The sequence below is a fragment of the Populus nigra genome, chromosome 13, assembly GCF_951802175.1.
Source record: "Populus nigra chromosome 13, ddPopNigr1.1, whole genome shotgun sequence".
NCBI lineage: Eukaryota > Viridiplantae > Streptophyta > Magnoliopsida > Malpighiales > Salicaceae > Populus > Populus nigra.
The window spans coordinates 13216285-13228902 of NC_084864.1; the positions used below are offsets into that span (position 1 = coordinate 13216285).

At 32.7% G+C, this 12618-nt stretch overlaps 2 protein-coding genes across 2 annotated transcripts; one reads left to right on the forward strand and one right to left on the reverse strand.

Annotated features, from left to right (window-relative positions):
* Positions 1–237: 237 nt before the first annotated feature.
* On the reverse strand, positions 238–2492 carry LOC133670909 (uncharacterized). The gene is made up of 2 exons (XM_062091508.1): positions 2083–2492; positions 238–532 (listed from the first exon to the last, which is right to left on the reverse strand). Exons 1-2 carry the CDS (start codon positions 2321–2323, stop codon positions 378–380), a joined length of 396 nt encoding a protein of 131 aa, XP_061947492.1. The 5' UTR covers positions 2324–2492; the 3' UTR covers positions 238–377.
* A 3108-nt stretch (positions 2493–5600) lies between these two features.
* LOC133670369 (uncharacterized) lies at positions 5601–10448 on the forward strand. The gene is made up of 12 exons (XM_062090857.1): positions 5601–5897; positions 6102–6212; positions 6352–6438; positions 7021–7074; positions 7248–7393; positions 7549–7699; positions 7781–7918; positions 8697–8768; positions 8853–8926; positions 9022–9163; positions 9633–9711; positions 10156–10448. Exons 1-12 carry the CDS (start codon positions 5610–5612, stop codon positions 10251–10253), a joined length of 1440 nt encoding a protein of 479 aa, XP_061946841.1. The 5' UTR covers positions 5601–5609; the 3' UTR covers positions 10254–10448.
* Positions 10449–12618: the final 2170 nt, after the last annotated feature.

Here is a 12618-nt window from a genome sequence, read left to right on the forward strand (position 1 = left end):
GATGCAAGATAAGCCTGGACAGTTTCTTATACACACAACATACTCTGGTTCGAGACTTGAGAATTTCTAACCCGCAGCATTCGGAACGCATTTCCATTTATTCAATTCAAGCCTATTGTATTTAACTCAAGGCAATACAAGTCAGTGGTCCTTTGAATCTGCGCACTGTGTACACTACCAGTGTTGTGTGCATATTGGCGCTGGAGCTGTGTTAAAAGTCCTATCCAAGCTGTTGAATGAAAAAATAATGAGTGTGGATTACCTCAGTATATATTTTCTACAAAGGATGAATGAAACATGCATATGCAGTCAAATTCGTAATAATCGAGAATATTCTATATATATCAGCTGCATCGCTTGTAAGAGTGTCTTCTACATCAGTCATCATAGGAGGAATGAGGAGCAGCAGTACATCCTGGATCAAAGGGATCTTCAGACCCACAGCAATGCCAATATTGAAAAACTTGGCCAGAATCAGGAGTATTCATAGTGCCTCCAGTGTATACACTCTCAAACTTCCTCTTTGTTTCCCCTGGAAAAAAGAAGAATAGTTTGGAACAAGTTGCCAATAATAGAAAACATGTTTTCAAGAGGTAAACAAAGCTCTGAGGACATTATATGCTGAAAAACTTCCAACTCGATTCTCTCCATGCCAACAATCTGATGGAAAAATTAGAAGCATTGTTTGGCAATGATAACAGAAGCAATGGAACTTGTAATTGATTGTAACAGCATAAAGTGTCCATGCATGGAATCTCCCTATGTTATGGCCAAGGAGTAAGGTTTGGCTGGAGAGATTCACAATGCTTACCTTTCTAGTTATTTCTACTCAAGCCCTCATGAATCCTTCAGATCGGTTAAGGTTATTTTCCTGATTACAATTGTTAGGAAACACTAAGAAAAACATCCCCTAATCATGATCTCTTGTTTAAACCGTTTTCCTTTTGCACCCTCCAAGACATACAAAACCCTTTAAATCTTATGCTTTCACCACCTCCTTTAATCCCCAACCCTACTTAACAATCTCATCTTTGAAGCAAAAAGTAGCCCATAGGCAAATCTCAGAATTTACAGGGGAGGATAGAATTAAGAGTTCTGAAATTGGTACAATAAATTTATGCAATAATGAAAAGAAAAGTTCAGTTTGTTTCAAGTTTATGGCTTTTTTACAGTCTACTTTCATGATTCCAAACTTGTGAAAGAATAAAGGAAATCATTTCAACAGCCAGCTGGGTTTAATTTTTTTGCATTCAGAAACTTCTAAAGCAGTACTAAATACCAGATAGTTCAGCTGAACATAATCACAGAAAACAAGGAACTCTACTTCCACATTTCAATTCTGATAATCAACACCACAATCATCAGAAGAAGTACTTCAACCCAATATACTGGGCATTAAGTTGAACTCAGTTACCTTCAATCAACTTGGAGATTTCTTCATGCTAAAATGAGTATTATTAGCTCTTAATGTAAAATAATTTCAAGTTCCCAGCTACCCATTCATTTAACCTACATTACAATACCTCCTTTTCATGTACATTGTACCATGGAAGCATCAAGGAGAAAGAGAATACTGGTAAAACAACCAAAACAGCAGGCTCACAAGTAATCACATTAACAGATGGAAAGGAACCAAAGCCAAATAGGATTGACTTGAAAGAAAAAAAATGATTCACTAAAACCCAATGACCAACAAGTATAGGCACTAGCACTCTCAGATTATATTCAAGCTACTCACCACACCTACAATGGTATCTTTGAATATCAAGAAAGTGACTCTTCACAATCAGTCAAAAAGCTTCGACTTTATCGACACCATCAATGTAAGATCATAATTCAAAAGGTTTACCACCTCAAAGCTCAATTCTTTTCAAAAATTACCTTTACATTGAATCGAGATTTTGAACTAATATTGAGCAGATATAGATAAAGCACTAATTAGCAAATCAAACATCATGCTTATTCAAAACAAAAGGTTCAGACAATCAAAATTCTGTCTAGAAACATAATCTAATCAAAATCAAAACACCTCACAATGAAAAAACCTCATCAAAGAATAAGAGAAATTGAACAAAAGGGTACCTCCAAAATGAGAAGTGTGGAAGCGACAAGCTCGAGGGTGGTTAAGGGAAGGGTCGAACTGGGTTTTACAGTTCTTGCATGTTCTGAGAGTTTTGCTGTTATTCTGGTTTATGGAGCAATGAGTTATCGGCAATCTTTGTGATTCCATGGTGGGCTTCTGGTAAGATTGAAGAGAAAAGGCTGAGTTTTGATGGAGAAAAGGTGAGAAAGGGAGTGTATAGTGGTGAAGAGTAAAAGCCATATCTTTTCCTTCTTCTGATCTCTCAGTGACTATCGAGAAAGCAAGACAATCCTCTTTTGCAGTGAAGGGAAATTTGCTACAGTGGTTTGTTTGACAGGTCGGTTAGCGGGCTTGGAAATTCTCTAAAGAATATCTCATTTTTTTGCACACATTTCTCCCTGGTGTGTGAAATACAAAGATATTAGGAATGATTTCAGCATGTATCGAGGGGAATTCTGATAGAAGACAATTTATTAAGAATCTTTTCTGTAAAAATACGGAATCTTTACAGCAAGCATACAATATTTCTGTAAAAAAATGGAATCTTTATAGCAAGCATTCAATTTATTAATAATCTTTTAATTATGTAAAAAAATGGAATATTTATTAGGAAGTATGATATTGAAAGTAAATTTTGTTCACTAGTAAATTTTACCGTGACAACCACTATATTTCACTGTGGATTGCACTACACAGCTTTTTTTATTTTTCATTATAGATTTCAGATTTTTCATCTTTGCAATTTAATCCTCCTAAACTGAAATTTCATGGGTTTTTTGGGTTTAATTCCTTCCTGTTTGGATTATCTCGCATGTGCACGGTTTCGATGGGTATTCAAATGTTGAAGAAAGATAATAATTAAAAAGGAATAAACATAGATGCATAATTTAGATTTTGGCCAATAAAACTTCAATTCGATCCCTAAAATGTTAGTTTTCCTATCATATGATTCATGTTGTTTTAACAATCCAAGTTTCGGTACCACCTTCATTTTCTTCCCATTCTAGTCCCACAATGTTAAAAAAAAAGAGAGAGAAAAGTTACCGGAAAATTTTGAGGAGATAGAAAATCATCCAATGATAATATTTTAAACAATAAAAATATTAATTTTTATATCAATATAATCATCTTCTCGTGAAAAGTTTAATAAAAATGATGTTTAACTATAATCATGCTAGAAAAAAGAGATTTGATTAAAAAAAAAATTTATTCATTTGATTTTGTACTTTTGATGTGATTAAAAAGTATTTTGGAGTTGAAACTAGATTGTGAAGTTACTATAGGATTTTTTATATGTTTTCATTTAAGGGATACTAGTAGGAAATAAAATTATTTTTTAAAAATTTTTAAAAATTATTTTTAATATTAATATATCAAAATGATTTGAAAATACCAAAAAAATATTAATTTAAAATGAAAAAAAATAAAAAAAATTAAAATTTTTTTGTGACGAAATATAGGTATTAATTATGATAGTTTCTCTCTATTTTAGAATGTTGCTTTGAATATTGTCTCTCTCTTTCAAGACTGCATTCATTAGTTATGTAACTGTTCTAGCTTCTAGTGTGGTTATGAATTTATGTAGAGTTATTGCATATGAGAAATTATCTCAGGGAGTGATGAATGCTTGCTTTCCTTCTAATTAATTGAACATTAAAGGATCGTCAAAAAAGTACAACAAAAGTATATATAAACATGTTTAAAGGAGGCAATTTCCTTAAATAAGTTAGATAAGTGAACACAATTTTGATACAAAATTATATCATAATAAAATATTCATTCATCCAATTACATGTATTAATTAGACAAAAAATACATGATACTAAATTTATTTCTCGACTTGATATTGTAAAGCACCTGAAAATTATTTTTTATATTAAGCATAATCAATTTCACATTCCATGATAATTTAATATTATATCCTTTTTATATATGTATTTGGAATCCTCGTTTATCAAATAATTTATCTTTTACTATACCCGTATCTTTGGAAATTGATACCATAATGTCCAATTCTGCTAACGTACTAAAGTCATCTCTAGCCTAAACCAGGCTTTTAATCTATTACCAATTATCTAGATTTTTCTTAATTGCTCATTAATCAGGAAAATAATCCCATTATCCAGGGAATTAATTTCTCTAATTGCTCATTTACCAGGGTATTAATCTCGTTCACCAGGGGATTAATTTTTTAAATCATCCATTATTCAGGGCACTGATCCCATTAATCAGGAAATTAATCTCTCAAATCACCTATTAATCAAGACATTCTCATTAATCAGAGAGTTAGTTTCTCAAGTCGCTTATTAATCAGGACACTATTCTTATTTACCAAGGAATTAGTCTCTCTAATTTTTTTTCTTCTATTTTTCCAATTTAGACTAAGGTACAATTAAAGAAGATTGAAACTAATATTCAGATAATTAACTAGTTATGTTTAAGGTATCGAACACTTACATGATGTTAACACGTGCAAGTTGGTCCCTAGTTGCTGATTAGATCCCACAACCTTTCCTCTACCAATAGAATCAATACATCATTTATCATTCATCTACTATGACGATCAATTTCATTCTTCATATAAATTTTAAATTCTCACTCTATTCGTATTGAAAATTCCACATTTTAGTCATGTATAAATGCTCTTCTTCTTTTTTCCCTCAATTTAACTTTTTATTGGCACAACTTTATACAATTTACTTGCTACTTAATTTAACCAGATCCAATTCTTTTACATGTGGTTGATTGAGTTCTTATCCATGAATGGTAAAATTTTCTTTTTGTTTCTTCATAACTAATCTATTCTTAACTCTCAGATATATCAACCAAATTTGTTTAAAGATACTTTTCCACATTAATAATTTCAAAAATTTAAAATACCCCCCTTAGCAAGCATTGGGCAAAACTATGGAAAGAAAGAAAGGGAGGATATTTTCTCTTTTTTAAAAAAATTTCCTTCAATTTTTCCATCTATTTACATTCATATAGCTATAATCCCATACAATTTTAATCAACTGCATCAAAATCCCTAATCTCTCAATTTCTTTCCTTTTGGGAGAAATCTGTATACGATCAAGAAGAGATTTTTATCCCCTCTATTCTTGAAATCAAATCATTTCCCACCCATAATCCATACTTACAAACTTTAATCAAACACAATAACATCCATTCATCAATCAAATAATATAATTTCATTCTCACATAATCCTAATTCACTAACAAAACTACAAATTCATTGTAATTAGTCTATTTGGATGTATTTATTAATAACTCAAGTAATGGATATACGAAAATCAAAGCTCCCTTCACCTCTCCTTTCCTTCCCTTTCCAAAACCATAACCTTTAATTTTTCTTCAAAATAACCTACCAAAGCACCGTTTCTTGTAGTTGCTTTGTCAATACTTTGAAATAAACATTTCCTATTCCTTGAAAAAGAAATCCTACAAACCAGGCTAGAGCATATCGAAGCAAGACCGATCTTAGGTCTACATGAAAGCCCGGACCAAGAATGGTATGGCCCGGCCCATGAAAATGTCAGACTCCCACTCCGCTTTCCCAAGAAACAAACAATCTCGGCTTTCCCTTCCACCACTTCTTCACTTCCTTCTTCCTCCATCTACCAGTGGGAAATATTCGAAAATCAAAGCAAGAGAAGAGAAGAGAATGGCTTTAAGCTTCGAAGAAACAAACTTGTTATATTCACAACTGAGATCAGAGCACATACCATTCGATGAAATCGTCACTGAGTTTCTCAACAAAATCAATCGCTCTCGCTCTTCCCCTCTTTCCGCCTCTCTCTTGCTCCTCTTACAGGCAAGCAACGCACTCCCTTTCAATCTCTCGCTCTCTCTCGCATTTACTGAATTTGTTGATTTTGCTAGGGTTTGGCTGATTTCGCTTTGAATATAATTATCGTTATGGATTGGGTTTTATTTTTTCTTTTTTGATTATCTTTGGTATTAAAATCATGAACTTTGTATTGGTTGATGATGAATTGGGGGTTTATGTGAAGTGCAGAATAAGAAGATGCTGAAGTCTACGGAACGGTTAATTGCGTTTGCGATTCTTTATCAGACTTATTCATCGCAGCCGACTTCCGCAAATCCGTATGTGGCTTTGTTTATCAATGTAAGCAGTGCAGTTGGTGTGTTCCGGTGTTATGGAAAAGATTATTATCATAAAAATGTGTTTATTTGTAATGCAGATGAATGCTATGATTTGGAAAGAAAATAAAAGGTTTATGAGTTTTATTGTTGGGATTTTACAGGCTGCTTGTGATGAGGACGCGGAAAAATATGAGAGGGCGTTTGTTCTTCAGTTGTTAGCCTCTGGTGGCTCCGGCGGTAGCAAAGAGGTTCTAATTTTTTTTTTTTGTCTTGTTGTTGATATTAAGCGATGATCTTTTGAAGTAGTTCAGTTAGCATGTGAAGAAATGTAGCAACCTAGCATGTAAACTTGCTTATTATAAGGTTTTTTGACAGTGATTTTTTCCAGTGTTATTTTTTTGTAATATCTATTTGCTAGGAACGCTCTGGGACACTTTAAACCATGTTTCATGGAGTTGGGTTATCTATACGTTGAATATTTATCAAAAGCTCATTGACAATTGCAGAATTGGCAGAATATTTGAAATGGTCGTGGGAATTCTCTTAACTATTTTACATATCAGTCTGAAAACCGTGTGTTGTTGGGGATAGAATAGTAAAATTTATCTTTTAACATCCTAATTGGTGAATAGAATAATAAATCTTGGATTCAGTTCTTACCATTGTTAGGTGTAGAAGATCAAATTATCAAGGAGATGGTTTTGTAAGTTTAGTCAGATTACTCACTTCTCTTCATGCGTTGTCATTTTAGTCTCTCCTCCATTTCTCCTATTACAAATGTTTCTCTTCATGATAATGATTTCTGAGAACAGCTTTCCCCTATTTTCCAGTTTCTTAAACAGTCAGCTGCGAATTACATCAAACTTTTTGATCCTTCAGTCCATGTAAGTTTGAATATCTCAAATCATGCTTTTCATGAGTGAATGCATGCTAAACTCATGTATATTATTTATATCACCATATTGGAGATACAGTTCTGCTAAACAAGCCTTTAATTTTTTTCCTTGGAAATTTTATCTTTCCCATCACATTGATAAACTTATCTGCTTATTGTCAGGCTTTCCCATCACGTGAACAATTGCAGCATCAATATTCTGATAAAGTCCATCCTGAAGCACATAATTCCATATTTAAAAACGATTCGCTGAAAAATATAGTGCCAGATCCAGATGTACCCCGTGGTTGTGATGCAAATTCACCAGAGTATGTCCCCTGGAATTGGAGGAACAATTCTAAAGTTGTGACTTTTGGATTTTGTTTATGCACTATTTTCTGCTTTCAGTTCATGCCAGGTTCAATTTTCATTTTCACTCCATTTCGAATTGTTCCACATATAGGCGATAATGGTTGTTTTGTAGGTTTGATTTGCAACCTGGAGCAAAACCTAAACTTGGATCTGGAGATAGAGATGAGGCTTTGCTTGGATTGTTGGCAAACTTGTCAACAGAGGGAATTGGTCATCAATGGATCAGGCCTCGACCACCGAGATTGCCGATACAAGATGGCGAAGTAAGGACATTTTGTGGTCAAATGGTTTATTGCTTAATGGAATTTGCTATTTTTCCTTACGCTTTTCAAACTTATTTCCAGCTAGTGTGGCTCAATCCCGATAGCAATCATGAGCTTGTATGGGATCATGGGATGTGTGCTGATACTAGCAAGGGAGCAGCCGTTAGGGACTTGATTGCAAAAGCCTTGAAGGGACCTCTCGCCCCTGCTCAACAGGAGGTTCTTCTACTGCTCTATGTTTCAATATATTATACACAGATACATTTATATAAAGAGATTTTTCAAGTAGTTTTGACCACAAATATTGTTAGGATTTCAAAAAGGGCTTTTGGAGTCTTAAGAAATGTGAAATTCTAGTTCAGAAAGGATATGTGGTAAACTGTTACTTTTACAAAGCAATCGTGCAGATGTTTGGTGACCATGTCTATTTGACTATACTATATCACCTACTATTTTCAAATGGCTTGCTTATTTTCAGCCTATTTTTTAACTAAGTTAGCTTCCATATCTTAACCTCTTCCCTGCTTTCACATGTCCTAGCTGCCTTTTGCCAAGGTATATTTTTACCCTATCAAGATTTTTTTGAATTATTTTTTCCTTAATATTATTATATCAAACTGCTTGTGTTTTTGTTTGTGTTTGAACTGAAAATGTTGAAAATATTAGCCGAATGCTTGAGCTTAGTTTGGTAAGTTATATGAATTTGTTTTTGTGTTGAGTTGCAATGAGATCCCAAATTATTCATGACTGCTATTCTCTGTGATTGAAATGAATTTAAGGGGTTCTGATTAAAGCTAAGTGCTTCAGATTTAATTATTCCTCATAAGGTTTTGATTAACTCAATAATGACTTATTTGTAGATAGATTGCCTTGATGGACTTTTCAAGTTCACATCAAATTTTAAAGAGACAATTTGCATGCTCAACATCTTTTTTGTATAGTTGTTGCATAAATGGTATTGAAAGGAAGTAATGACTCCAAACTCTCTCTTGTCCAGCAAGTCTTGGTGGAATTGACTAATGACCCAAAGCTTGTATATCACTGTGGACTGGCACCAAGGAAATTACCTGTATGTCATATGACACTTCATGCTTCATTCTTATTATGAGTTGTATTGCTTGAAATTAAGAGGCCCTTTTCATCATGCCATCAGGAATTGGTGGAGAACAATCCCCTTATTGCAGTTGAAGTTCTTACAAAGTTGATAAATTCTCCTGAAATTGCAGAGTATGTGTTTGGAGCTTGTGATTTTTATTCCTTTTGTTTTTATTTCCTCAAGTGTGTGATACTGGTTTGATGTTTGTTTATATTTGTGGGTTCAGTTACTTCACAGTTCTTGTCAATATGGACATGAGTCTACATTCAATGGAAGTTGTGAACCGGCTTACAACAGCAGTTGAACTTCCAAAGGAGTTTGTTCGGATGTACATAACTAATTGTATTTCATCTTGTGAAAATATCAAGGTACATTCAATGCCATGAATATTTATTGCATTGATTATGTCACGGTACTGGTTGAACAAAATAAAGTTCTGCTTGAGGAACCAGTTGGTCACGAACCATATAATAATAGTGGGAACCATAATGAAAACATTTGATGAAATTCAACCGAGGTGATCATGGAGAAAATGAAAGTCAAGCATTCATTTGCATGTATCCATGTTAGAAAAGATTGTGCTACCTTGGTTATTTTTGTGTGCACACAGATACAAGCATTCAAAATGTAGTAGTTGTGGTTTTGGTATTTCTTAAACTAGTCATATGACAATTTCTCATGCAATTTCAAGACCACGAAATTGCCTCATTTTCTAGGGGATAAATACATGTACGAGATCAGTTAGGTTTTGTTTTTAGTTTTTAGTTTTTTTTTTTTTTTTGATGTCATAATCCAACCAGATATTAACATAAGATTTTAACTTTTCTCATTTTCTAGGATAAATACATGCAGAACCGACTTGTCAGACTTGTTTGTGTTTTCCTGCAGAGTCTGATCCGAAACAGAATTATTGATGGTCAGTATACATTTCTACTTGTGATTGAACTGTTATAGTGGCCATTTGACATGAGTGCATATGCAGATGATATCCTTTGCTCTTTTATAGCCTAAACTCATACATGAGGTTTAATGCAATGAGAAGAAAAATAAAAGAATATAAGAACTCAGATTGCATTATTTTCCTGACATAAATTAGAAAACTGAATCAAGAGGAACAAATTATTCTAATCATTTCTTGTGATCGAAGAGAATAAGTAATGGGTTAGGGACTTACAGTTGAAGATGGCACGAAAAAAGGAATGTGAAGTTGCTGTCTGGAAAGCTGTGTTCTGCACTTGTTGTAAATGTCTTAAGCTTGCAGAACAATTAACTGCTTAACTAATTGTATTGCATGGTGCATATTTTTTTTTGGCGTGTTCTTTTGGAAACAATTCTGTTGAAATCTTTTGTGGCGTTGCAGTTAAGGATCTCTTCATTGAAGTCCAAGCGTTTTGCATTGAGTTTTCACGGATTAGAGAAGCAGCTGCTTTATTTAGACTCCTTAAGACCTTGGAATGAATGGTCCGTTTGTATTCCTCATGCTGCGCACTTCTTTCCCTTTAGTTTGCAGATAGAATTTTCATCTTCCCTTTGTAGATAATGAATCCATTCTTCCTTTATATTCTAGTTAGTGCACCCAACTTTTCTTTATGACTTGCTTAACTGTGCGACTTCTGATTTACAAGGAATGGATTGAGATTTTGTTTGGATAAACTTCCACATATCAACAGAAAGCACAAAGAGGAGAAAGAGGAAAGATTTGGAGAAATAAGGAATGGGAAGGAAGGCATTTTATGCAATTTCCCTTGTTGTGTGCCAATTTTTCAGAGTTTGTCATTTTGTTGACTGTTTATGGAAGATTTGGTGGTTCCAGGGAAGGAATTTTGAAGCCCTATGGTTCTTTTTCCTTGAACTATAAGAGAATAAATGATATGGTTCTTCCCCCCTTTCTTTACTGATCGTGCCACGACCTGGAAACTTGAATGAAATCGAGCTTTGCTACATAATGACAAGCTTGGCTACATCACTGTAGCTGGTGGCACTGTAACGAGTGAGGTAGACCTGGATTCCTCTGGCTTCGGTTGGATTCTCATGTGGAGACTCGAGTCGTGTGATTTGTCTGTAGTAAAGCAGCGATCAGGCCTGCTGATTATAATCTGTTCCATCAACCAAACCATGCAGCGGAAAAGAAAAGGGTCAAGTTTACCAAAGCCATGTCTTTGGCCCATCCAAAAATGAATTCTTCTCTTATTATTCTCTTGAGATTTTATCAAATGTCTTCCAAACTCTACATGCACAAGGTGTTATAATGTATATTTTCTTCATTAAAAAAAACGAAGGTGCTATAAAAATACATATTAATAGGGAAGCTTTTTAATTTTTTTTTTCAAACCTTTTTTTTTAAAAAAACTCTTATCTATTATTTTTTTAATTTTATCATTTAATATAAATTATAATTCAATATTATATTAATTTTAAATTAGTCATCATAATTTGTTTTCTAAAAGGTTATTACTCATTGGTACTTGATTTTAACAAGTATTTTTTATTATGTTATTAAATAAAAAATAATTAAAAAAAGTTTTTAAATCAGTGGAGTATGAGGTCTACCTAGTGGATTTCATGATTTAGATTGTTGATATTGCGACTTATGCCATGAAATTTATGTCGATGTAATATGTTGTTGTTTTAATATTTTTTTAAAAAAAAAATGTTATTTTTTAAAAATCTAAACAATGTTTTTACCTTTCTTCCAGGTTGTTTTCGGATCAATCATGTCAATTGGATCATGTAGAATCAACTCTTTTATTTTAAACCCGGGCTAGCAAGTAGTCAGGATGAGAGGTTTTAAAGTTGACGTATTGGGTCAGGTTTAATAACAATACCAACTAGTTTTTCTTTTTAAATTCTATTTTTCATTTTTTTTCTTTCAGTTGAATCTTTTTTGTTTTTTCTAAGCAATTTTATTCTTTAATATCTTGTTGATTCTGAATTGATATTCATAATTTGTTTTTATTTCCTTTATATAAGTCATCATAATCTCAAACACACGTTCTAATATCTGGTTGATATTTAATTTTATAAGTGTCTATTTTTATTGTAAAAGAAATATTTTTGAAAACAAACTTGTTGAGAAAACCTGTGAAGTCCGTGACTCGAGTTGCAGATTTGACGAGTTAAGATGAGAAACCTATATCAATCTAATATATTTAAAAAATATATGTCATCATGATTTTTTATTTTAAATGAAGCTATGTTTTTTACTGATATTTTAAGTTGGTTCTAAATCTATCAAATTAATCCAATCTTATCAATATAACTAACTAAAGTTGAATAATAATGCCAAAATTTTTTATGATATCTAAGAACTTTTTTAAGTTTTAAATTATTTTGATCTAGCATAAATTATAACTTGAAATGGTCTACAAATTTGCAATATTTGGCTGAAATGTTTAAATTATAACTTGAAATTGGTCGACAAATGTTGTGAAGATTTGTGTACTAATTAGATGTTATTTTTTTTTGTGAGTAAATAAATGTTGAGTAACTCAGCTTAGCTCCAACCCAATTAATTTTTTCTTAAAAATAACACTGTTTTGACATGGCATTTAGTCCAAATCAAAATTAATAATTATGCATAAATTAGCTTCCTTCAATAAAAATGTCCAGAAGTGCATTATTCTGACTCGCTTAATTATTATTATTATATAGAAGGTTTTATCAAACATAAATTCGTTAATGAATATTAGAAGTAATTAACATGATAGAAAAAACTAATTAAGAAAGAAAAATAAATAATTTTTTTGGGAGGCGGGAAGGCACAATTGGCTCCCCGCCATTCTACTGACAACCCAGAATAAATAATTAAAACGAAAGCCACCAA